This window comes from Spea bombifrons, chromosome 1 (assembly GCF_027358695.1).
Source record: "Spea bombifrons isolate aSpeBom1 chromosome 1, aSpeBom1.2.pri, whole genome shotgun sequence".
Lineage (NCBI taxonomy): Eukaryota > Metazoa > Chordata > Amphibia > Anura > Pelobatidae > Spea > Spea bombifrons.
In genome coordinates, this window is record NC_071087.1 from 73,964,648 (window position 1) to 73,988,774 (window position 24,127).

The following is a 24,127-nucleotide window of genomic DNA, read 5'->3' on the forward strand; positions in this document are numbered from 1 at the left end:
TTAGAAAAAGCGAACCTGTTGTATAGGTCAAAGTGTGGAGCAAAACAGCAGGGAGATTCCGATTCACAGATATTGCCACACACATAAAATGTTGCCCCAGAACTGCTGCCCCACGTATTGCTAGGGAAAACAGTGACGGTGTACGCCTAAATGTTTCAACCTAATAAGTGGTGTTCTTCGTCGATATTTCATAGGCTCTAATCTTGATTCTGAAAATTCGATCGTTGTCTAATTCTCCATTGACTCCCACTTCTGGATGACAGTGCCCGCAATGCAAGAAAAGAAATGCCTGGAAGCGAAGTACTTTAATCTGCGATTTCTTTCTTCTATGTCTACCCCACGTAAAGCCCATACCTATCAGAATCAGAGCCATTTTCCTTGTCTCAGCCTCATTAGCATAGCATTGCAGGACACGCCATCTAGCGAGTGGCGCCCTCCCCCTCCGCGTCGTAGGACCCGCCTTTGAAGCGGGCGCCGTTCCTGCCCCAGGCGATGTTTTTCTGCACAGATTCTGATTAGCATAAGAGGAAACCTCCTTCCACTCCAGCACCGCTCCTTCCCTGCCATCTCGCCCCGCTCCTTTGGCACCATCCCTCCCGTCTTTTCCAGATTTTCGCTACGGGTTCGAAAATCCGAACAGTAGAATCCAACAGAACCCCATTTAGTGGAATTCGTGTATTTGATACAGTCTCCAGTCCTAATCCCACCTTCGAGCGGTGCGGCTCCTGGCGAGTTCGGGTTGGTTCGGATTTTAGAAGCTAGGGGATTCGGTACCCTTTCGGGTCTCCTGGTCCTGATGGTGCCGGTAAGAAAACTTGTATTTCTGTAAAATGAAAAATGGGAAATGCATGGAGGATGGCTATAATTTTATATGTATATATATATACACACACACACAAAACAATGGGTGAGGTCTCTGATTTTGACAGTCTGTGTGTGCTTATTGTTCCTAGTTCTGAACATGGTATGCTTGTTGCAATATAGATTAGAGGTTGAAATCAATCCATGGAGCATTGGGGGATAGTATAATTATAGGAAGGAGGCCATGTTGGCATACACCCTTTCTTACTGTACCCTTTTACATTTAGTAGGTGTGCTCTAGGCAGCTGTGATTCATGTAATCTCAAATGGGTAATGCCCCCCCCCACACACACACACACCAAAATTCTCAATTTATGGAAAAAATATCACTTCTATATTTGGTAGCGTTATATCGGGCTCTTTTGAAAAGCCAGAATGTGTACAAACCACTGCACCGATCATGTTACTTAGTGGATTTACTGGCTCCATATTCGTTGTTAACCATTAAAATTGTATCTGTAAATGCGGGGGCTAATCCCTTTATGGGCATCTGCATTTTCGTCATATTAAATTACACCCAATATACCCAGTAAGATAACGTCCTTTCTTTGCATCCTAGCCGATTGATTATATATATTATTATATTTAGCACTTTTTTCTAAAGCATAATACTATTGGGGGGTATATATATATATCTATATATATATATGTATATATATATATATATATATATATATACGATTATGAAGCAGATCCACATCTCTTTAAACGATAATGCGCCATTTTTGTTGGTTAGGAGATCATGGATTTTGTGTAGAGTGTGCCTGCTGTTGTCCTCCAGCTTTAGCGGTGTCCTCACCACCCACTGTAGGAGACCATCTGTTGTCATGCTGGGGGAAGGGTAGTGAAGAATGAGAATTCAGGAGAGCTCTACATTCTTCCTACAAAACTGGAAAGGGAGGGAGGGAGAACAGAACGGCTAGAAATGAGTTTGGTTTCTTATGAGGCCCTAGCAAAAAGCCAAGAACACCTGGTCTACCACAGGCAGAGGTTTTTTTTGTTAAACTGTTGTAGTTTCTCTTATATATGTGTGCAAAGTTATAATCCATTTGGAAGGTACAATTTATGTATTTCTCCCATTTAATGCTACAGTGAATGTGTGAGAATGGAAAGCATCAGATGCTGTTTTAGAGTACATAACTGGTTTTGAACTCTGCTCTTAATGCTGGCAGTTTGCCAGTTCCAGAAGTGGGAATGATCAATAGGAGACAAGATGCTGCTCCCAATTAATTTTACTTTGGAGAAAAAAATGTGTTTTCTACAAATTTGCGAAGAAAAACAAAATCTATAGAAGTGACAGTTTTTAATTAAATGCATTCTTAAAATAATAAAAAAAATGAAGCAAAACACATAACCTAGAAGTTTTAGCCTGTTGATGCAGTGGCCACTCCACCTCCATGGCTTGACATTTCTTGCGACTAATTGGCTGCTTGAAGCAGCATGCCACACACAGGGTTTTGAATAGATGCCCACCTGCAAAATTAAGCAAGCCAGCACTGGCATTAACTGGAGGAAAGTTACATGCAGATGTGATTGGCTGAAAATATATGGGGGAGGGGTGTCAGGGAAATTTCAAATGGATATGAAGGGTATATGCAGCATACCCCCTTGCATTTGCAAAAGCAACACCTCAACAATACATGGCTTCCAGTAGAGGTGGGCTAGCCAGTCATAGATATTAGAAAAGCTTTGACCTGTCCTAGTTTGCTGTGCCATCTGTTTTCTTAGAAGTCCCAGTATCCTCTCTCAAAGGTGAACTGCCATAATGGCCTAATCTAATTATGGTTTAGCTCATGATCCAGGCTGCATGCTCAGGTTTTCCTTGGTTTGCCCAACCTTAGTTTGCAGCTGTAACTGCATTGAAATGCATTTTCTTTACCACTTCCACATGCATGTATTATCAAAAGTATGGTAGAATAAAAATCATATTGTCTGAAGTTTCGGATTAGTCAGAATGGTAATTGCTTCAAACCTGCAAATTTTCATACAAAGTGGTTCGATAGTTTCTCAAAACCAAACTGCAGAAAAATATACTTTTTCATATGGCACTATGACAAATCTGGGCTGTAGATCCAGAGATGTTCGTGGTGGTAGGAGCCGCTCATTGCCGGCTCTTACCATGACGTATAGGGAGCGTTGGTGTGAAAAGGTTGATGGAAAAACCAGCACGCAGGCTCTTTCTTCACTCTCTCCTGCAGTGCCCAGAGCAACTATATCTTAACCTAAACCTGTTCTCCCCACCACCCCAAAACTTTATTTGCTGCCACCACCAAATTATTTTTAAGGTTTACAGACAAACCACGTGGGACACCCAACCATTACACCAACAAGGACTTTGATGACATTGCATGTAGAACTAGAAGACCTGGCTCGCAACCAAAGGTGTTCGATGTGGTTGAGGTCAGGGCTTTGAGCAGGCCGGTCAAGCTCCACATCAAACATCGTGTCTTTATGGACCTTGCTTTGTGCACTGGGGCACAGTCACGCTGGAATAGAAAAGGGCCTTCCCCAAATTGTTCCCACAAAGTTGGAAGCATAGAATTGTCCAAAATGTCTCGGTATGCTGAACTGGAAGTTAGAGTCCTATCCCAAACCCTGAAAAACAGTCCCAGACCATTATCCATTCTCTACCATTTGCAGTAGGCACTATGCATTCCATTGGGTAGTGTTCTCCCAGCATCTACCAAACCCATATTCGTCCATCAGACTTTCAGAAGGTGAAGCTTGATTCGTCACTCTAGAGAACACATTTTCACTGCTCCACAGCCCACTGATGGTGTGCTTTACACCAATACAGACAATGCTTGGTATTGTGCATGGTGATCTTCGGCTTGTGCGCAGCTGCTCAGGCATGGAAACCCATTCCATGAAGCTCTTGACACACAATGCTTGTACTGATGTTGCTTCCAGAGGCAGTTTGGAACTCTGCAGCGAGTGATGTTACAGAGGCCGGGTGATTTTTTTTTTTTTTTTTTTTTTTTTATGCACTAAGCTCTTCAGCACTTGGCAGCCTTGCATTGCAAGTGTACGTGGTCTACTGCTTTGTGGCTGAGCTGCTGCTAATACTAGACATTTTATGCTGCACAATAAAAGCACTTACAGTGGACAGAGGCAGATCTAGCATTGCACAGACTGACTTGTGGCAAAGGTGGCATCCTATGACACATTTAAAGTCACAGAGCTGTTCAATACGACCCATTCTACTGCCAATGTTTGTCTATGTAGATGGCATATTGGGGTGTTGCAATACTCTTATCCATCTAGTTTATATATGGAGGCGTTGGTAACCCCCTGAGTTACTCCAACACTATAAAAACCCGATGTAGTAAAAAAAAAAAAACTTAACCCTCTAAGGTTTGTTCAGAACCTGGAACTATGCAGACTGTGAAATACACCCTAAAAAGCATACACGTTTGAATTCTGGGGTGATGCTGGGGTAACCAACATTTACAGAGTTAGGATTAAGCACTCCACCTTCCACATGGATGCCTCATTGTGTCAAACAGACATTTTGAGTGACGACTCCAGTTAATGTCTTGGTTGCACATGCGGTACTATAGGATGCCCTGACCTGTTAATCATTCCCCAGTCAGACTGTATAGATTTGATTTGATACAGGTAACTCCTTCAGTGCTTGGAGAGCTACAATCACTGCTCTGGCACTACGGGGCCGTAGAGCAATGCAACATTGTGATAAATCTTTCTTATTTGCTTAAGTTTACCCTCCATGGTGAGGCAGATTCATCCCAGCTAGCAGATACTTAAAAGGTATTGCATTGATTACCCTTAAGTACCAGCACAAGCTGCAAAGTACTACGTTGAAGGGGCCACTATTCAGAATTGGACCTGATATAGAGCTGCCTTATGAAAACTCATTATGTGAGCTGTAGGCAGGAAAAGAGCATGATCACATGGGCAACGTTGCCCGTCTCCAACCCCCTCCCAGTCACTGGCAGCTCATGCCTTGCTCTCTCTGCTTGTGTTGCCGATGCCTATGGGACTAGCAGTGGGACTCTGCCCCCCCAGCATCTGCATTGCAGCCTCTGCCATTGAAATAATACAGCAGCTGCCCTGACCCCGTATGCCCCTGACACTGTAGCAGCCCATTATAATAGCTAAGTACCTTTATCCATTTGCATTTACCCCGCTGTAGGGCTGTCTATCGCTGCCAGAGGGGAGGATGCCTGAAGAAATGCATATGATGTACTCGAGAAGGAAGGGGCACACGGCAATTTGTGCAGTTTGAGCCACCCCATTCACAATTCTGTGTAATGGCTGTGATACACAAGACCCAGAATGGGACATACAATGCCTGTTCCCTTTTTCAAATTTTATTTTCTGAAGCCTATGTCTCATTACAAAATACCCTGACAAAAGTGGACATAAGAAATGCACCAGGGTATTCCATACATTAGACCAGGGACGTCCAACGTGCGGCCCGCAGGCTAAATGCGGCCCGTCAGACTTCCAGGTGCGGCCCACGTGAGTGAGCAAGACCGGACTGCCATGGGCCCGCAGACCACATTCAAAGCAGCCGCCCGGGTATGAAGTTCAAAGCAGCCGTTGTGTGGCGTTCGAGGGGCGGGCCCACAGAAGGTGTTCCTCGTGTCAAGGAGAGGGTCATCACATCGGAGGAGAGCAGGAAAAAAAAATTTAAGTATTACCAATGGACATGAAATAAGTGTAATTTCTGCTAGATTTTGCTACTGTGGCTGCTTGTGCATGATAGGAGTGTCATTGCTATATTAAATAGATCTGATTACTAACAGCAGTCACACTCCTATCAAGCCCGGGCAGCCAGTAGATGCTGGATCCTGGGCATCATAGAACTGTGATTGCTGTTAGCAATCACGCTCCTATCATGCCAAGTTAGCCAGTACATGCTGGAATCTGGGTATGCCTGGGCATGATAGGAGTGTGATTGCTGTTAGTAATCATATATATTTAATATAACAATGAGACTCCTATCATACACAAGCAGCCAATACATGCACATAACCTACAGCCTCCCTGTGCCCTGTCCTCCCTACTTACACATCCATGCTATCACATGCATATTCATTCATCACAAACATTCATTCCCTCATTCAAGTAAACTCATTCATACACCCTCCCCCACCCTTACCTGAACTGCAGATCTTCCGGTGCTGCTCACAGACTTACGCAGGGGTGCTGTCTCACTCTGCGTTGCTCGCAGTCTGTTTGAACTTCTCTTGACCTGCCCAGGGGAACAGGAACGGAGCGGAGTCTTGTGAGGTGACGCACATTCACGTTATCCCACTGGGTACCTGCGTCCCCTCGACGGATGATTACTTTCTGTGTTTGTTTGTTTTTTTACACATCGATGCCGAGGAGTTAAGATTCTGTCTATTTTATTTATTTCCAAAATAAGGCCACCAAAATCCTCAGCACCAGGCCCATGATGCTTTTAATCCTACCCTGCCTCCAGTGTGCGTCAGCCATCTTAAATCCAGCATGTACCCACAGTGTGCTCCAGCCTTGTGCAGTTTTATTTGACTAACCTTGTTTTAAATGGCTTGGACTGACTTTGTTTTACTGTTTTAAGTAATTTAGTATTGATAGAATGACATATAAAAGTTGCTTAAAAAGACAGTTTGTCCACTTCTTTTTTTCATTATCGCCAAATTAACCCTGTATTTATATGCATTATAAAGCTAAAAGGCCATATTTTCTCTCACATACATTTCTGATGAAGTGGCCCACTGCGGAAAAAAACCCTGCATTAGACGTTACATAAAAAACAACTTCCTCAATGACAGTGATAACATCACTAATTACATCATCAATACCCTTAACTGTTACCTTATTAATGCCTTCACTAACAACAGCAAAACACAATCAACCACTGCTAACATCAAAAATCCAGCACCAATACTTCTACCTAGCACCACTGCATAATATATGACAACAGTACTATAACAGGTTGTCGTATGTCAGGGTTATGGATCCCCTGTAGAATTCTCCTTAGTCCCAGCTCAGTCTCCAGCTTCAGGAGAAGAGCTATCTTGGATCTCTGCGGCTATTTGGTGCGCTCTCTCACCGGGACCTGTAAAGACTCTAAGAGAGGCTGATAATCATGGTGTAAGGGCGAACAGCTGGGGAAAACAAATAGTTAACATAAAAATAAACCACAAGTGATATGTTATTCAGTGATGTTGGAGCATGGCTGTGAGGCATTCTGCTACAACTACCTTTAAAGCTCTGGTAGCACTTTAGTTCAGTCCAGAGTGTGCCAATGATGTTAATGCACATCCTTGTCAGACACCAACCCAATGCCTGGTCTTCTGGCAATGCAACTCATCATCAAGTACTAACCCTAATTTTAAAGATTAGTATGAAAAAATTTGCACAAAACTGCACAAATTACAACACCAGAGTGGGCAGCACAACAATATACCATATACATACCGATTATAGTCTGCACTCCCCCCCCCACACTTTAAGTCTTTATAATCAGGGATTTAGCCCTGATTTAGGATCCAGGTCCCCTGCAGCAAAAGACACAAGGGAGTCTGGGGATGGATTGGTAAATTGTGGGGGTGAGGCAAAGTGGCATATCTGGGGGGCATAAAGCATATCTGGGGAGCAGAGTGGCATATCTGTGGAGGCATAAAGCATATATGGGGGTCAGAGTGGCATACCTATAAGTAAGGTGCATTATGAATTAACGGAGGAAATGGCTATTGCAGGGGTGTCCAAGTTTTTTCTGCAGTGGGCCGCTTCATCAGAAATGCATGTGTGCGTGGGCCATGCTCAGTTTTCACTGAGAGAAAATATGGCCTTTTAGCTTTATAATGCATATTAATACAGGGTTAATTTGGTGATAATGAAAAAAAGAAGTGGACAAACTGTTTTTTGAGCAACCTTTATATGTCATTCTATCAATACTAAAACGGTACTTAAAACAGTAAAACAAAGTCAGTCCACAAACCATTTAAAACAAGTTTAGTCAAATAAAACTGCACAAGGCTGGAGCACACTTTGGGTACATTCTAGATTTAAGATGGCTGACGCACACTGGAGGCAGGGTGGGATTAAAAGCATCATGGGCCTGGTGCTGAGGAGTTTGGTGGCCTTTTTTTGGAAATAAATAAAATAGACAGTATCTTAACTCCTCTGCATCGATGTGTAAAAAAAAAAAAATACAGAAAGTGATCATCCGCAGGGGCCCTGCCGCTTCCCTCTGTGTTTCTCAGCAGTGTCTCCTGCTCCTGTGATAGCATGGATGTGTAAGTAGGGGGGGAAAGGGCACAGGGAGGCTGTAGGTTATGTGCATGTATTGGCTGCTTGTGTATGATAGGAGTCTCATTGCTATATTAAATATATGATTACTAACAGCAATCACACTCCTATCATGCCCAGGCATACCCATATTGTACTGGCTGACTATGATGCCCAGGATCCAGCATGTACTGCTGTTAGTAATCATATCTATTTAATATAGCAATGACACTCCTATCATGCCACAGTAGCAAAAGCTAGCAGAAATTACACTTATATCATGTCCACCGGTAATACCGTATTTGCTCGATTATAAGACGACCCTGATTATAAGACGACCCCCCAAATCTGAATATTAATTTAGGAAAAAAGAAAAAGCCTGCATATACGACAACCCTATAGGAAAAAAGAGAATTCACCGCACCGGTGCCGATGCCGCACCGGTGCGGGGAACTCTGATCTCTGACAGCCGGGGAAGGTCTGCGCGATGGACGCAGACAACCTCCGCTGCTAGCCACACCTCCTCCCGGCTGCAGCGTAAGTTGTCTACACAAATCGCGTAGACATCTACACGCTACCCCGGCTACACACCGGGGACTCAGAAGCACCGGTAAGTGGGGGGGGACAGGAGGATCCAGGTCCCCTGCAGCTCTGTGGGGATCTGGATCTTAGTCGTCTCATAGTCAGACCTATTTGAGGTCTGATTATAAGACGACACCGATTATAAGATGAGGGGTATTTTTCAGAACATTTGCTCTGAAAAAAACCTCGTCTTATAATCGAGCAAATACGGTACTTATTTATTTTTTTCCTTGTGATGTGATCATGTGATGACTGCTTTTAATGTGGTCTGCTGGCCCATGGACCGGCAGACCACCGCGTGTGAGTGAGCAGGACTGGCAGTCCGGTCCTGCTCACTCACGCGGGCCACACCTGGAAGTCCGGCAGGCCGCATTTGGACGCCCTTGGGCTATTGGTTTTCTGTTTGTATATAACATATGCCGACTAACTGTAAAATAGATACCAAAAATGTTAAGATACATGTATTCCTGTTTATTAGATACAATACTGTTTTACCATTCTACTGTTTTTTTAAAAAAAAAAGATTTTTTCTTTAAAATAGCACCAAACTTTAAGGGTGCAGCCTATAATCGAGCCATCTTAATAGTAACAATGCACCAATAACCAATAAGTTTACATAGCACTAAAACTTTACGTAGCTCTTCTTAAATATATTGAAGGAGTATGACAAAACCAGACTTGACAAACCAATACATAAGGTAAAGAGGGCCCTGCTCGCAAAACATTGCCCTTGTAGCCCTGTCATATTAATGCTCTACTGTGAGCTAAGCAGCACATAAACTTGCAATGCCATTGTTATCACTATTTCATTGATGATGTAATTCGAAGAACTTTATCTTGTATATTTATATCATCAATCACACACACATTAATGCTGAAGCCTCACTTATCACAGTGTGAGCTTTCCTAAGTGAATGATTAAGAAGGCATGAATGTTATTTTACCCTACTGCTTCTATGTATTTCATGGGCAGTAAGAAGTTTCTTTCTTATGCTTATGAGCAAATTTTTGATTTACCCCTATAGCAAATTAACCTATACTGAGGGTATCTTGTGTTCAAAAACAATAATTTCCGCTTTTCATTTTTTTAATGTATCCTCTCAAAGTATACTTAACTTTTTTCAATGTCAGGAAGGGTTTTCTTTTGATACTACGTTTAGATGTACAATATTGTGCAAAAGTTTTAGGCAGGTGTCAAAAATGCTTTCAAAAATAGTCATGTTACTAATTTATTTTTATCATTTAACAAAATGGCAAGTGAGTTATTAGGAGACGCATCTAAATCAAATCAATATTTGGTATGACCACCTTTTGCCTTCAAAACGGCATCAATTGTTGGCAGGTAGGCTGTTCCAAACATCTTGGAGAACTAAACTCAGTTGCTTCTCCCTCTTCATGAAATCCCAGACTGGGGCTCTGCACTGCCCATACCATTGCTGCAGAACTCCTTTAAAATGAAGATAATTCTTAATGACCTTGGCCCAAAATTTATTCTTTAGCATGATGGCCCCAAACATACAGCCAATCAGATGCCTCCCTGGTGGTATTGCACGATGGATAAGTATCTGCCTGTACATCTTATCCTTGAGGAGACCCTTAATTATGACCAAATCCCTAACTCCATTTGCAGAGTTGCAGCCCCAAGCTTGCAACGAACCTCCACCATGCTTCACTGTTGCAAACATTCATTCTTGTACCACTTTCCATCCCATATAAAAAGTCTACACACCCGTGTTCAAATGCCAGGTTCTTGTGATTTTTAAAGAATGAGACAATGCTAAATCATGTCAGAACTTTTTCCACCTTTAATGTGACCTATAACGTGTAAAACAAGCGGAAATCTTTGAGGGGAAAAAATAAATAAAAAAATCTCACAATAACCTGGTTGCATAAGTGTGCACATCCTTTTATAACTGGGGCTGTGGCTGTGTTCAGAATTAACCAATCACATTCAAACTCATGTTAGATATTAACACACCTGCCATCATTGACTCTGATTAATCACAAATAAAGTTCAACTGTTCTAGTAGGATTTACCTGATTTTGGATTTGCTTACTTGCATCTGAGTAAAAGCCATGGTCCGCAGAGAGCTTCCAAAGCATCAGAGGGATCTCAGTAAGGAGAAGGGTACAAATAAATTTCCAAAGCATTAGATATACCATGGAACACAGTGAAAACAGTCATCATCAAGTGGAGACAATATGGCACAACAGAGACATTACCAAGAACTGGATGTCCCTCTAAAATTGATGAAAAGATGAGAAGAAAACTGGTCAGAGAGGCTTACAAGAGGCCTACTGCAACATTAAAGGAACTGCAGGCATTTCATTCATATGAATGGGCTATGGGGTAGGGTGGCAAGACGGAAGGGTTTTCTCACAAAGAAAAACATCCAAGTCCGGCTGAAGTTTGCAAAAACAAACATCGCACACCACCAAAAGAATACGATACCCACAGTAAAGCATGGTGGTGGTTCACCAAAAGAGCTGTAGTAACCCAATAAGTAGACGCAACTACCTTGAATTGAGTACAGCAGGAATGAACAGTTTATTGTTGTAAAACTTAGACACATATATCCACAGAACTGCATTAACATAAATTAACAGATACACGTATTCAACCCAACCTTTAATTCCCCTGGCAGCAATCCTATTGATGGGATTAGTTCCACAACGGAGTTCCTACCTGTGCTATCTTTGTTTGACAGCCAGGCTGGAGCCATCTCTGAGTACCTTGGGGCCCTGTATGACAGGTCATTCTGTCACACCCCTAAACACACAACAGGAGCAGGAACCACTACTTGCCGGCTTTCACTGGGACGTTAAGGGGGGCTCACTTGCCATTCTCCCCACAGGGCCCAGAGCAACTACACCTTAATCCCAAATCTGTTTACCCCATAGCCACCAAACTGTATTCGCTGAGAGACCACTCTTTTGGTGTTACCTGGAGAGGGAAGTGTGTTGCCCAGGCGGTTTACACACTCCTCATGAGCTGGGTTGAAAAACACGTAACGCCGGGTTCAGTAATAGAAGCCCCAGCGGAAGTGGAGGGGAGAAGCGGAGGGGTGAAGCGGAGGATGTCTACGCGTTTTGCACAGACCCTCACCGGGTGGCAGAGAGGATCCAGGTCCCCTGCAGCTTTGTCCCCTGAAGCAATAAGTTAAAATGTTTCTACTTAAGGGTTTAAAGTGATTGATTTTACAGAATCTGTAAGGATACCTTGTAGGTAAGGGTAAAGACTACTGTTAACACATCACTTTTTGTGAAACAGAATTAATATGTTCAGATTGTCCCAGAGTTGTAGCTGGCATTTTCATAGTTTGGCAAACTGAATTAGGGCTGCAACAACTAATCGATAAAATCGATAATAATCCATAATGAAAATCGTTGCCAACAAATGTCATTATCGATTAGTTGAATCGATTTTTATCCATTATAAAATGAGGGTTTTTTCAGAGCAAATGCTCTCAAAAATACCCCTCGTTTTATAATCCGTTTAAGTGTGACTCACAGCAGCAGCTCCTACTTACAGTTCCTCCCTGCAGTCACTGGCCTGCCCACTTCCTTCTTCCAGTCCCTCCCTGCAGTCACTGTCGATTGGCTGCAAGGAGGGACAGGGAGAAAGGGGCGGGGCCAATCTGCAGTGACTGCAGAGAGGGACAGGAATTCAGAAAGGGGCGGGGCCATTTCCTATACCGTCCTAATGGCTCAAGAACTCATCTAACTGGTGAGTATAAAAAGAATATTTGGGCTGCTGAAAGCTAGGGGCAGTTATAGTTAATAGGGTGTTTATGGTTAATTTAGGGGCAGTTATAGTTAGTGGGGTGTTTAGGGTTAATTTAGGGGCAGTTATAGTTAGTCAGGTGTTTAGGGTTAATTGTGTCTGATGGGGTCTTAAGGGTTAATTTAGGGGCAGTGGTGGTTGATGAGGTGTTTGGGGTTAATTTAGAGGCGGTTATAGTTAATGGGGTGTTTAGGGTTAATTTAGGGGCAGTTGTGGTTGATGGGGTGTTTAGGGATAGTTTAGGGGCAGTTGATGGGGTGTTTAGGGTTAATTTAGGGGCAGTTGTGGTTGATTGGGTCTTCAGGGTTCATTTAGGGGTAGTTGTGGTTGATGGGGTCTTCAGGGTTCATTTAGGGGCAGTTGTGGTTGATGGGGTCTTCAGGGTTCATTTAGGGGCAGTTGTGGTTGATGGGGTCTTCTCTTCAGGGTTAATTTAATGCTGAGGACTGAGGGTTAATTTAATTAAATAACGTTAACTTAAGGTGCAGTTAGAGGTAAAGGGGGGCAAACTGAGGGGAATCTAAATCCTGGGGGCACTGAAGATTAACCCTGTATTTATTTATAAAAGTATTGTCTGTGAACGAGTCTGCAAATCTATGAGTGCACTATGGCATATCAGGGGGGTATACGGCATACCTGGGGAAGATGGATTGACATATCTGGGGGTATAAGGCATATACGGTATATAAGGCATAAGTGGGGAGGGCAGTGTGGCATGTCTGGGGGTATGTGGCATATCTGGGAGGCAGGTTGGGAAATAAAAACAAGAAATGCATAAGTTTTTTTTATTCTGCTGTTTGTTTTTTACATCCTACGTTACTTTATTAAATTATTTTAAATAAATGAAAAATTTACATTTTTTTATCCGATTTAATTAATTAATCGAAAAAATAATCGGCCAACTAATCGATTATGAAAATAATCGTTGGTTGCAGCCCTAAACTGAATATTTTCTGTCACTATTACAAATATAGTTTATTTTCCTAATAGAATTAATTTAGCTAAAAATAAAAATTTTAGTCATCTTTACACAGAGCAGTATATATTTAATCATAGTAGAGTCTATATTTCAATGTATTTCTGATTCTGGCTTTGGTCTTACAATATTAACAATATCAGTTTAGTAAGTATGAATGCTTAGAGGATGTTTATACATATGTATGTAATGGCGTAGGTGAATACAAAGATGTCTGGTTGAAACCCTAATGCTTGATTGTCCCTCTACTGTTATGACCCTTCTGCCAGAATGGATCAATTATTGTGTATCACTACCTCGAAATAAAAGAAATTGTCTTGTGTTCCTTGTATTTCTATCACAGTTCAAGAGAGCCTGTTTAGAACTTGTGCATTGTTGCAGACATCCTACTGGGTCAGAAATATTTAAATTCCTTTCTGAGTGCAACTACTACTATTACTACCATTGCATTCGTGTACTAGTATGAATATTTTCGCTCAACATTCGTAAACACAATTAAGAACCATTTCCCAGTATTTTGTTAAGCATGGTAGTTGTTTGCAGCATTTTGGACAAAGTACGTTAAAAATAAAGTACGGAGGTGGTCTGTGTGTGTTTGTGTGTGTGAGTAGTAGGGCCCCTCCTCAAGTGAAGGTACCGAAATATTTTAGAAGGTACTGTTGTAAAGAATTTAATGGCAGTTTAATGGTCAGTTTCCAAAAAATGTTATATTCTGATAAATTTTGAGATTTTGTTACAGTAGATTGACATGGTAGGATAGTCACCATAGCCACAGCTCTCTGACAGCTCTCTGACATAGTTTTGTAATTCAATTTGGATTGATTTGAGAATCAGAGGAAAATATGAAAGCCAAAGACCTTGACCAAAGACCTTGGTACCATTGAACTGATGTATTTAGATGTTGTATATTCTCAGGCAAACGTTAAGGAAATACTTTAATTTGTGGTAATTTACAATGCAAAGTAATTGAATATGTTTGGGAAGACGCATGCCAGTTATGAGATGAAGCATAGTAAATCATATATGCAGCTGTATGTGGCTGGAGGGCAGTATATAACTATTCACACGGATGAACTTTTATTTTTCTGCCTAATTTTTGAAATTCCAAAATGTTTGCGATGTTCAAAAAGTAGTAATTTATATAAAAACAAAAAAAGCATGCTTTTGTTGGATCTAAAAAACATGTCTATTTGCTTCTGCTGTAGGTGTTGCTGCCAGATTAGACCCAGGATTCTAGCTGCACGGAACCCTGGCGTCAGAACTTGAAGGATCATGTGCAGCCACAGAATGGTGTCACTTGTGTCTGTGATTTCTCAAGTCCTGCTTCTTGTTGGTAGCGCAGCTGGAGGTAAGTTATCTCATGCCATGTGTAAGGCTTTACAAAGTTCAGGTATAGATCAAATAAACACATGTAAACAGCTTTTATGTATAGGTCATCTGAATAACACACAAACCCAGCATTGTAGGTATAGATCTACTGGAAATCACATGTAAACTCAGCACTGAAGGTATAGATCAACCGAATAAGACATACAAACCCTGTATTTGCAGGTATACATAAATGATATATGGAAACATAGCGTAGCACATATAGATCAACAGAATGACACAAAAACCAGGTATAGATCAACTGGAAATCACATAAAAATTCAGCATTAAAAGGTATAGATAAAAACCCCTAAATTACAGGCATAGATCACAGGTTGCACACCTTAAAGGCCAGCCTTGGCGTCCACATTGCCAACATAGAGCCTGACCCAAATTACACACACAGGGCATACCATCTTTGTCGCCAAACAGCCCAGCGTACGACATCTTTGTCCTCAAACAGTCCGCCCTGTGCCATCTTTGTCCCATAAACATCCTGCTTGCGCCATCTTTGCCTTTCAACAAATAAAAAAAATATCTAAAACTTACTACAGAGCATCATTAAATCCATTATTAAGAAATGGAAAGAATATGACATCATAACACATCTGCCAAAAGAGGGCCACCAAAATTCACGGACCAAAGATTACTCTGAAGGGGCTGCAAAGCTCCACAGCTGATCAGCTGATTGGCTGATCAGTGTATACTCTATTTGTTGCAGATATCATACATGATGTCCACATCTTGGATTTCGCTTTTCTTCTTCTTCTTCTTCTTAGGACTCATACAATGAGTTATTCACTACTCATTGACCCTAAGTAATATCTAGTTTTGTGCCAAGCAGGGTGGATTAAAGTTGATTATTTTAAATATAAATCAGATTGTTTTGATTTAAACCTGATTTTTATTTTAATGAAATCCATTTGGAGGAAAAATCTGTCAGTATAGTTTTCTAGAACATTATAGTTCAAAGGCTCTTCAGCATGAAAAAGAGCTTATTTTTTTTTGTTTTACAGCTATTTTGTTTAACTATTTCAGCTAATAAGCCTTGACGTTTAAACAAACTGAAGAAAATGTATGCTATAAAATGTTATTGTTTTAGTTAAATAAAACAATTTAAGAAGTTCTCAAGATATGAGTGGTTAACCTATTAAACTAAAATCAGTTCAGGTATAGGTGTTTTACTAATCTGACAGGTTATTTTAAATATAAATTTTTAATCGGGTTGCAAATATTAAAGGTTATAACTACCAGCAAGAATGAGTGTTTAAATCATGATTTAAATTACTGACTAGTGATTTAAATTGACTTGATTTAAATCAAATCCATCCTGGTGCTATCACAAACCTCTAGAGACAATACTACATGTCCTTCATAGCATCCTGGCATTGTTACGGTGTGCTTTCAGCAGAGGACATGCTGCAGGGTCACCTTGCCTGAGTGCCCGATTGATTTAGTCTCTCTGCAGTGATGTCATTCCATCTGGAATGTAAACTTTTTAATCAGAGTAAGAGCAAGCAAATTAATCCATAGGCAACTGGAGAAAAGTTGAAAGAGGAAAATATTGGTGCTGCGGGGTAAGAGCCCAACAATACATATATTTATCATGTTGAAAGTTACACAAATTGCATTTGTTAGTATTTTTTATATTTTATGGCATTTTTTCCTACTTCTTTTGTTATTCTCTGCAATTAAATATCATATCATTACTTAAATGAACATTCTATGAATAACTAGGTAACCCAAGTCTCTGTATGCAAATATTGAACCAGAATAAAGTATTTAAAAGGGCCATAAATGTTAATATGTATAGCTAAAAAAAATGTAAACCACAAAACATACTAAAAACACCGATATATATATAAGAATATATTTAAACCGATTAGAAGTAAAAAGGATTACTGGTAGTGATTCACCCTTTCTTTTGTATATTTATTGTGAAAAGGCAGTTACAATTATTGTAAGTAGAATAGAAACAGCTTTAAAGCAATCTAAAGTATGACAGGGCTGCTTGCCATACACCCTGGAGTAAAGTAACCTTAAACAGCTGTTACATAGTCTTTAAAATAAATGCAGTAATTTCATTTTCTGACTGCATGTAGGTTTGGAAAAAATAACCATGTTTACCTTAATGTAAATAACAACCTATTACTACATATACATACATACTACATACGTAGTCTTTCATTTAGGTGGCTGTTTAATTATTGTACATTTTATTATCAGCACAACTACCTACACGATACAAATACTAGATGTATAGTGACAGAATGAAGTAGATTCATATTTTTATAATACAAAATGTTTTAAATTAGGGTTTGAAAAACATAGGACTCCTAATTATGGCTTTTGCTCAAAAGCTGGGGAAGTGGTAATCAGTTTTTGTGCTAAATATTTGAGTAAAATGTGATATGTTGGATAAATACGGTTCTTTAGAGTATCGTTGGGGTATATTATAACATTGAAGTTGTTTGTTCCCTGTCATTGGGATTTGTCTGTTGTTGCTTCCTATATATATATAGCCAATAGGTAAAAGTGCCACTGTTAGGGATGGACCAGCCACGCTAGTGTAAGTATTGCAGGAGAGGGACTAGGAAAAGTCCATCACACATGTCATGCCAACGGCATGAGTTTCCTCCAGGCCCCTGGCAAGCAAAGGGTTAAGCTCAGTGTGTGTGTGTGTGTGTGTGTGTGTGTGTGTACCGTATTTGCTCGATTATAAGACAAGGTTTTTTTCAGAGCAAATGCTCTGAAAAATACCCCTCGTCTTATAATCGAGGTCGTCTTCTAATTAGACCTCAAAAAAATGTCTGCTGGGGCCAGGCTGCTTACCGGTGCTTTGGTCCCAAGCAGCGTCTCTTCTATTAGCAGCAGGAAGCTAGAAGAGTGTCACATAATTCTGCCTCCCCCTCCTTCCTCTGGGGGCGGGGCCAGAGAAGTTGCTCGTACAGCCGGGCCCCTGCAGAAGTCTGCGAGTGGGAGATCTGCAGTTCAGGTAAGGGGGTGGGGGGTTTGAGTGTGTGTGTATGTGTGATTAATGGAATGAATGAGTATTTAAATGTTTGTGAATGAGTGTGTGTGTGATAGCATGGATGTGTAGGGGGGGGGTAGCATGGCATAGGGAGGCTGTACTCAAACTCCTATCATCCCCAGGTTCCAGCATGTACTGGCTGCCTTGGCTTGATAAGAGTTTGATTGCTGTTAGCAGTTATATATATATATATACCTCCAGAAATGCCTTTTAACACCCTATATGCCACTCTGGCATATCATGGGGCAGAGTGGCATATAGGAGGGCATAAGACATTTCTGGAGGCAGAGTGGCATATAGAGGGTTAAAAGGCACATCATGGGGCAGAGTGGCAAATAAAGGGGGATTAAGGCATTTCTGGGGGCAGAGTGGCAACCTTGGGGGCAGATGTGCATAACTGGGGGGGCAGGTTGGCAAATAAAAGGAAATAAAAAAAAATATATTTTTCTCAATCATAGCTTTTATTAAATATGAAAAATTGTTTACATGAATTAATATTTACTAGTAAAACTTTTTTTCCTATAGGGTAGTCTTATATTCAGGCTTTTTGTTTTTTTCCTAAATTAATATTTAGATTTTGGGGGGTCGTCTTATCAAATACGGTATATATTTTGTAGGCTTTGATCTGTGGGCATACTGGATACACTTTGATTAGAAATCCCTAACAAAGACCAATGAGCAGATAACGTCACCATGTATAGATTGGCATAAATAATGAGTTGATGAAACAATTCCTGATTAGATATAATCTGATTTTAACAAAGGCGTTTTAAATTTGTGTCAGTGGTGATGGGGGAATTTTGAGGTAGTAGATCTGGATTTTTCTGCTTCGCATTGTCTCACTTCTGCTTACCCTTTTTATCCCTCTACCCATTTCAGTAGGTTTTGTCCAGAGATGTTATAGTGATGTCAGTAATCAGTAGTCACGAGGGACCTGAATACGTTTGTATTAATTGGTTGCCTAGCACCAGACCAGTGTGTATTTATGGAATCAAATCAGTGTTGTTAATTATGTGTAATACACTATACAGTAACATAAAGCACAACCTAAATTATTGATGCACATTCCTTTTGGAACTACTGTTTATTACATTTGTAGTAATGTAGTAAATTATTATGTGGATGGTAAAACATATAGCTTAAGGATGGACAGTTGACATGGATGTTAGACATGCTGATTTTGGCATCTACATTTTCTTAGGAACTAGTGAAATCCTAATATAGAAAACCAGAAACTTGATACCAAAGGTATATCACTGAATGGCCTGTAATCATGATGTATCTAACCATGTCTCTAGATCGATTTTATTGAAATTTGCTAGCTACAACTGTTTGTGGGGTATCACAAGAGTAAACTTTGCCTATCTGCTACCACACATATAATATTCTGTATCATTAAATAATTGGAGGTTACATAAGCTACATGTTGGGTTTGGGACTTATTGCTAGGGATGGTACAGGGTATTTTTAAATTTTGCAGTATTGCTTCAGCATAAATAGCATAATTGTAACCATAATGATTTTACAAGGTACAGAACAAACAGCACTTCTCTATAGCTCAGCCCCGCTTTGAATTCTATGGCTTTACATATCAGGGCATAATAGCAATCATCTGTTCCTTAGCAGGCCTAAAAATTAGATGGAAAACAACACATGACATATTCCACGGTGTCATTAATTATTCAACAAAAATAAAGCCAAAATGTACACTTCCACCATGATCCAATAGCTTTAGCAGCAATAAATTGAACTAATCGTTTTCTGTATAACTTTATCAGTCTCTCACATCTCTGCCACAGCATTTCAATCGGGTTGAGGTCTAGACTTTGACTGGGCCATTTCAATACCTTGATTCTTTTCTTTTTTTAGCCATTCTGTTGTAAATTTGCTGGTGTGCTTGGGATCATTGTCCTGTTGCATGACCCAATTTTGGCCAAGCTTTAGCTGTCGGACAGATACTTTGGCATGCAGGAGTTCCTGGACAACTCAATAACTGCAAGGTTCTCAGGTCCTGTGGCTGCAAAACAAACCCAAATCATTACCCCTCCACCACTGTGCTTGATAGTTGGGATGAGGTGTTTGTGCTGATAGGCTGTGTTTTCTGTGCATTATGGCCAAACATCCCCACTTTGCTCTCATCTGTCCATTGTTCCAGAAGTCTTATGGTTCAATTGGACAGTACTTTTTCTAATTGTACTGTCATAACCGTTAAGATTTAGCTTGCTAACCGAGGCCTGTACCGTAAGGTGACCAGATTTTTAAAATAGAATCCGGGGATATTTTTTTATTGGCAAATGGTAAAAAACTATTTTTTAAGAATATTTTCTTCAAACTATATATGCAGTGTGTTTGGTATATGATTAAGAAGTGATTGTATGATATATATATATATATATATATATATATATATATATATGTTATTTTATCCTTTAATAAATACTAATCGATAACATCGATAATGAAAAACGTTGCCAACGAATTTCATTATTGATTAGTTGAATCGATTTATAAGACGAGGGTTTTTTCAAATCAAATGCTCTGAAAAATACCCTTCGTTTTTATAATCTGACCTCAAACAAAGGTCATATAATAACACTAAGATCCAGAGCCCCCGCATCGCTGCAGGGGACCCGGATCCTCCTCTCTGGCAGCCAGTGGGGAATGTGTATGCGATGCACGCAGACAACCTCCGCTACTGTCCTCCACTTCCGCCGGGGCTTCTATGATGGAGGACCAGCGTGACGTGACCTTCCGGTGCTCCACCATAGAAGCCCCGGCGGAAGTACCGGCCAGCACAGCGAAGGCAGATAGACGCAGCAAGGGACCCGGTTCATTCTCTCTGGCAGCCGGTGGACGTCTGTGCGATGCACGCAGACATCCTCCGCTACTGCCAGCACTTCCACTGGGCTTCTATGATCGCGCACCGGTGTCACCGGAGTCATAGAAGCTCCAGCGAAAGTGCCGGCCAGAAGCAGAGGTTGTCTACGCGCATCGCAGACACTCACTGGCTGCCCCTACTAGACACCAAGGAGTCTGGAGCACAGGGGGGTAAGTCTGGGGGGAAGGCATATCAAGGGCACAGTGGTATATAGGGGTTATAAGGCATATTTGGAGGGGCATATCTGGGGTTATAAGGCATATCTGGGGGTGTCACATCAAGGGCACAGTGGTATATAGGGGGCTGTCAGAGAGGAGGATCCTGGTCTCCTGCAGGTCTGTGTTATTATCTGACCTCTATTTGAGGTCGGATTATAAAACGAAGGGTATTTTTCTGAGCATTTGCTCTGAAAAAAACTCATCTTATATTCAATAAAATCGATTATCGATTTTAATGATTAGTTGTTGCAGCCCTAATGCTATCATGCATGTATTCTTTCATTTACTCATTCACAGTTTACTCATTCATACACTCATTTTCAGATATTCATTCACTTATTCACAGATACGCATTCCCTCATTCAGATACTCATTCGTTCCCTCAATTACGCATACACCCTCCTCCACCCACCTTACCTTAACTGCAGATCTCTCAGTGCCACTCAAAGTGATCACAGTGACCCCATGCGATCCTGGTTGCTGTGGGCTTTTGCACCGCATTAAAGACAGTCATGGCGGTCGTGCAGCCGCATCGGCCACTGACTGGGCCTATTTTAAGGTAGGGGTCTGGAACTGCTGCTCCAGCAGCCCCCTACATTAATCCAGCACTGCATCCGGGGCATCTGGTTGCCCTATTATAGAGTGTGAGATGTAACACTTCGGTTTTTTTGCAGTTTCTCTGAGCATTGCACGATCTGACCTTGGATTGAATTTCCTGGGACATCCACTCCTAGGAGGATTGGCAACTGTCTTGAAGGGAAATGGCCTTAGAACCCTTTCCAGACTGATTTGCAGCAACAATTGCTTCTCTAAGAGCATTGCTGTGGTATTTCCTCCTTGGCATTGTGTTGACACACACACCTGAATGCTCCAGACCAGACCAAACTGCTAAAACTTTGGCTTTTATAGAGGTGGTCACACTTGCTGCTGATCACGTAATCAAACGCATTTATATAGCAGCTTTAGCATCTTAATTCCTATGGAAGCAGTAAGGGTGTACTTTTTTCACACAACTCCTGCGTTTGTATATCCCTTCTGTTTTACATAGCACATCATAGGGCTGACACTAGCCATCTCTTTTGGAGCCTTATAAAGTGAGGGATGTTTATTACTCCTGAAGGTCAAATCATTAATCCTAATGTGAAAGTGTGTATACAGCATCATACACTGAAGAACACATATTGCTTGATTGTTCGACTTTTGTATGTGTGCATGGTTTAGTAAGTTGGATAGGTGTGAGGAAAGAAATGCGTTTAAAAAGTTTGGACTACTAAGATGTTGACTGTCCTGCTGAAATTGATTACATGGTTAAATCCACAATGACCTTTCCATGTTTTTTTTTTTTTTTTTCAAATTTTTATGTCAAGATTTTTTTTTTTTTTAAAACAGGAATCAGAGATAACAGAAAGAAAGAAGGGTTAAGGGGGGATTTCATAAAACAATTTGTATATACATATCAGATTATACGTACATAAATCCAGATATCACAAGATATATAGTTGCTTAGTATCAGATATCCTTATATCAGATCCCAGAAAAAAAGAAAAAAAACAGAAAAGAGAAAGAACAGAGAAAGAGAGGAAAGGAAAGGCCGGGGGATTTTTTTTGTTAATAGTAGGTTTTAACAGTTATTTAGTTTTAGGGTCCATTCCTCATAGATCGCTGCTCTTCTTAAAAGAGTCTGACTAACCCAGTGATGGGCAACCTTTTTGGCGCGGTGTGTCAAAAATCGGCAAAAAATCGAGCATAACTCGCGTGGTGTGTCACTTCGACAAAAAAACATAATTTTGCGCAATTTATAGTTTAAACTACAAAAATGTATAATTGCAATATATAATTGTATTTAATAAACCAAAAACAAATTATTTAACATACCTGCTTAGTAACTACTTACCTTTCAGGAGTCCTGCGGTGGGGGTGCAAGGCCTCTGTCTCCCAGCTCTGCCACTGTATGGAACAGTATAGCGTGATGGGAGTTATGATGTACTTTAGAGCATAATTATATAATGAAAAATACATTGGAAATGGTACAGCATAACACCCATCACTCTCACACACTTACCAATCCGCATTTACCAATCCACGCCTACCAATCCACACATATATACCAATCCACACACATACCAATCCACACACATATACTAATCCACACACATACCAATCCTTGAACCGGCTTAAAATCACTCAAGGGAGCCGGTGGTCTGTTAAAGACCTCCGATACCGCTCCCTTGCGAGTCTGCTCCTCCAGCGGCGGACATTACTGTTCGTCTCTGGAGGGGTGCCGGCAAGTTGGCACCCCCCCGATGAGCGGCACCCGGTGCGGACCGCTTCCCCCCGCCCCCGCTAGGTACGCTACTGCACGTGCCGCCCCCCCCCCCCCCGTTCCTCCAGCACAGATTCTTTCATCCTCGGCGGCCGTGCAGGAGCCGAGGATGAATCGCAGGAAATCCTGCGCGTGTCACCCCAAATGGCTAACCCATCACTGGACTAACCCATGCTAATCCTTTTTCCATTTGTAATTGATATGTTCATTGTTTTTTAAAGTGTGTCCATAGAAATGGATGATTGTCTTTCCATTGCCTAGTTTGTAACTTTAAAGTAATTTTCTCTAATTGAGATCGAATGTATAATATTATTGGTTAGTGATATTGCGTTTTGCCAGTTTTTTTTTTGTAATCTGTGTCCGTGTAATTTTGGACTATCTAGAGATAATATAGGTGAGATCTACTTCGTCTATCTTTTTGAGTACCTCATGTATTTTGGTCAGAATTTTCTTGATTTCTTTCCCATTGAATATTTGCCCTAATTTTTGGTGAGTATTAGGATCAGCTTTATACAATGCATATCTTAAAAAGTTTTTTAGCCTTATATAAGAAAAAAACCTCTGTAAGTGGTAGTCGAAATTGATGTAGTAATTGATCATACGATTTTATAGAATTATCAATTAGAATTTCTTTAAGTGTCTTAATACCTGCATTTTTCCATTTCACCAGAGAAATATCCAAAAGATTAAGTTCTATGATGTTCAGACCCGCTGTGTCTAATATTTTTAATTTTTAATCTTTAAGCCCTAGTTTTTTCTTAATTTTGAACCATTCATGTATGATGTCTTTAACTATAATATTATTACCTAGATGGATCTTTGTCTTAAGTTTAGATTGAAATTCCCATATACAGGATGATAATT

General features: G+C 40.7%; 1 protein-coding gene across 11 annotated transcripts in view; it reads left to right on the top strand.

Moving 5' to 3' along the window:
* The first annotated feature begins 520 nt into the window (after positions 1-520).
* Positions 521-24,127, top strand: part of PTPRS (protein tyrosine phosphatase receptor type S) — a 103,696-nt gene continuing 80,089 nt past the window's right edge. For 5 of the 11 annotated variants that reach the window (XM_053463650.1, XM_053463668.1, XM_053463657.1 and 2 more), the window contains exons 1-2: positions 521-805; positions 14,651-14,793. In XM_053463650.1, coding sequence (XP_053319625.1) covers positions 14,718-14,793 — 76 coding nt within the window. In that variant the 5' untranslated portion in view covers positions 521-805; positions 14,651-14,717. The remainder of the gene's footprint in view (positions 806-14,650; positions 14,794-24,127) is intronic. The other 6 variants (XM_053463702.1, XM_053463682.1, XM_053463690.1 and 3 more) reach the window with 3 other exon arrangements.